The 3,642-nt window shown below is 46.5% G+C and overlaps 1 protein-coding gene across 2 annotated transcripts in view; it reads right to left on the bottom strand.

The window, feature by feature from the left end:
* The window catches only part of RPS6KA5 (ribosomal protein S6 kinase A5), a 224,144-nt gene that overhangs the window by 89,521 nt on the left and 130,981 nt on the right, over window positions 1-3,642 (bottom strand). For both annotated transcript variants that reach the window (XM_019518660.1, XM_019518661.1), the window contains exon 6: window positions 2,447-2,530. In XM_019518660.1, the coding sequence (XP_019374205.1) occupies window positions 2,447-2,530 (84 nt within the window). The remainder of the gene's footprint in view (window positions 1-2,446; window positions 2,531-3,642) is intronic.

Below are 3,642 nucleotides of genomic sequence, written 5' to 3'. Positions count from 1 at the left end.
AGCCCTGCCGGGAGGGAGACCCCAGCTGCTAGGGCTATGGGGCTAAGGACTCAGGTCCACAGCCTCCTGCCCCTGCCTGGGGTGGCAGCTGCTGTGGTGGAGCACAGCCCAGAGAGGTTGGGGCTGGCTCCCCGCTGCTGCACACGCTCCCGGGGTGAAAGAGAGACCCATGTCCCCTAGATCTGTACGCGGGGTGGGGGCTGGTGTGTGCTGCCCGCTGTGGGCTCAGGCTCCCACCCTACTGCCCTCCATGGTGCCTTCACAGGGTGTGACCTGGTGCTGCAGGGCCCAGCGGGGCTGCACAGGAAAACTGTTTGCCACTATGAACTCTGTGCTGCCCTGGTGACACATCTCCTATCTGTGTGGCAGCAGCAGGGGTGGCAGCATGGTGCTGGTGCCGCTCGCACAGGGGATGGGCTGCCAGCGCAATGCGAAGCTCAAAGCAGCAAGCAGCTTTCCTGTGGAGCTCCACTGTTCTCTGCCACACCAGTTTGCATCCACTGGGCTGCAGGGTGGGAGCCCGAGCCTGCAGTGGGCAGCCTACCCCCACCTCTGCCCCACGCACAGATTTGGGGGGCATGGGTCCCTCTTGCCCCCTGGGAGTGCATGCAGTGGCAAGAAGCCAGGTCCACCCCTCTGCCCCCCGGACAAGTTGCCCACAGCCCCATTCTACTCCCCCCGGGGTCCTGTGGCCACACATTGAGGCTCCTGGCCCCAAGCACTGCCAGGCTGGGCAGCAGCCCCAGACCCAGCCCTGCCCAGCTCCCTCCCTCCCTATGGTAGCCTCAATTCCCCACCCCCACCACTTACCTGTGGGAGCTGCTCTCCAGGCTGCCTGGAGGCCTGACTATGTTCTTCCCACTTCCCCCAGCCCCTTGCAGGCTGGAACTCTGCCAGCCTAAAGAGAGCTCTATGAAAAAGTGCAAAATCTGTGAGTTTCTCTGCTAAAATGGGAAATCCACTTTTTGCACCAGTAAAGGGAGAAATCTGTGTTTTCTTCCAACACAGAGTCTGGATCCCTGCTCATGATGAGCCTTTTCTCTACCAGATGTTTACAAATAGACTTCTTTATAACATGCTCTAGTAACTTCCCAGGTATCAAAGTCAGGCTAACTGGTCTATAATTACCCAGGTCCTCGTGTTGGAACTTCAAAGTTTGCTGAGACTTGTATTGTCTAAAAACTGTAAGGAAAAATCTCGTGAGTAAGGATTGTGACCTTATAGATATGTTCAGATTGTAGTTTCAAAGTCTCATTTTGGGGGAAAAAAGCAAAATTAATTTTTCATGGATTAAGAAGTTCTAGTGAAAGTGAAATATATAGTTTGAATAAAATTTTAGTCCTGTAAATTTTACTAATATCCTCTTAATGGACTTTATATTCCTCAGCCTATCACTGATTTCCCCTAGTGAGACAGTAACAAGGAATTGGACACAACTATTTTTAAATGATCCTCATTAAACTGTATTAAAATATATCTAGTAATGTATTACCAGAATGAATCAAAGCTGTGAAACTAGTTATTGGAAGGATGAAAAGTTTAAATTCATTTTTAACTTTAAGAAAATACTCATCAGTTCTTTGTAAGCCATTATTCTGGTTTGTTTTTTCTTTTTTTTTAAAACATGAGATACGGTTTAAAACAGGGGTGCTCAACCTTTTGGCCCTGTGGGTCAAATGAATGGCATGGGACCCGTCTACAGGCTAAATTAAACATCATACCCCATGCCTGGATCCAGACTGTGCTGCCCCTGCCTGGCCCAACAAGCTGCAATCAGAGCCCCAGGACCCTGCACTACCTCTGCCCTACTACATGTGCTGAGAGTGTGCTCTAAACCCTCCCCCCCACTGCATGTGCTGGAATCTGGGCCCTAGGACCCTGTGTCACCTCCACCCACTGGGATTAGGGCCTCGGAAAGTCGCACTGCCTCTGCCCAGCCCAGTGTACCTGAATCAGGGCCCTAGGACCTTGCTGCCCAGTTGCACATGCCTGGATCAGGGCTCCAAGGCTCCATGCTACCTCTGCCCAGCCTCACAGGCTGGAGTTGGGTCCCACACTACCCTGCACAGCAGATTTAGCATGCAGGGCCACAGCCTGCATATGGAGAGTTGTGCAGGCTGGATGACAAGGTGCCACAGGTTAAGCACCCCTGCTAACACCCTCTGCACTAAGATAGGTTTACTCAAATCATGAGCCAAGGACAACTGAGATGGTCAACTTTTAAGTTCCTAAATAAGTTCCTAAAAACAACCAGTGGCCTATCGATGAATATTGGAAAACCTAGCCTATTCAGCTTGATTTAATTTAGAATGATGGTAGAGACGGAAAAGGTTCAATAGTGAAATTGGGTAAGGGAATGTCGCTGGTCATATCATTAATTGTATCTAAGGCTCTAAATTTTATCACTTGGATAAAAATTTTAATAGAAAGCTGGGCAGAAACGCACCTTGTCATGTCCGATATCTCCACCTCTGACAATATCTGGAGCCATGTATTCTATTGTCCCACAAAAGGAATATGCTCTCTCATTCTAAAAAAAAACCAGACAAACAGATTAATATCGATACTGGATAATAATATCCTAAAATTAAAATCAGTAGTGGACAAGATTAACAGCTAGAAATGGCTTGCCTGTATTTGTATCCAAATAATTTGCAACTGATTATCAAAATCACATTCCACCACATTTAGAGAATTACCACACAATGCTTGAGAATATTTACTACTTTCTATGTAGGAAATAAAATATTACAGATTTGTGTGTCAGTTTTAACATATGCATATGCAAACTAATAAACTTTGGCATTTAAAAGCAAACAGAGGACATTTCTATAGACCTAAAACAGTATATAATTTACTAAATCAGCAGCTACAAGACATTCCTGAAAGATGAACTGGCTTTCTGCAAGCTGAAATATTAATTCTCCACACAGCATGATAAAATATTTATGTTTAATTGAATTATGAATTTTTACAAGATTCTTTACAATTTAGCTAAACTTGATACTATACCTATGTTGCTTAACCTTCCAGCCCCACAAACCAGATGAGTGGTGCAGGACAGGTCTACAGACCAGGTCCCAAGGGCAAGGCTGGTTCCCAAGGCAGATCCAGTGTGGGGTCAGCACAGGGTCAGTCCCTGGGTGAGACCTTATGTGCTGGCCTGGCCCTACATGCCAGATCTAGCTGCAAAGCAACTTCATGTGCCAGCCTGATATGGTACTTGGAGATATGTCATCCAGGCTGCAGGACTCCCCACAGGCTGGATTGAACACCTACTGTACAAGAACCTGTGTTTCTCTCCAAACCAAATCTCTTTCTATAATATACTGTATTCAAAAATGAAGAGAGAAAGACGGAGGAAGAGGCATCATTTTAGTTTTATACCACTGAAGTTACTGATTTATGTTCAGCCTGGACTGTGTTCACAGGCATGTAAAATACTTCCCTGTTAACACCATTTGCCACTGAGGTCAACATGAGGTTATGCTGTACCTTGCTAATGACAAAAGCACATGTGATTGGGCCATGCAACACTGTTCCTCCCTTATCCCATAAGTGTCTAGCATTTTGAGGAATGATCCGGTTAGGTCTTTCAAAAGAAGAGTGTTCAAAAAACCAGATATTTCAAAAGTCATGTTT

This window comes from Gavialis gangeticus, unplaced genomic scaffold (assembly GCF_001723915.1).
Source record: "Gavialis gangeticus isolate Ggan-Ray unplaced genomic scaffold, GavGan_comp1, whole genome shotgun sequence".
Classification (NCBI taxonomy): domain Eukaryota; kingdom Metazoa; phylum Chordata; order Crocodylia; family Gavialidae; genus Gavialis; species Gavialis gangeticus.
Note: the sequence above shows the minus strand (reverse complement) of the source record. Positions and strands in the feature narration are given on the sequence as shown.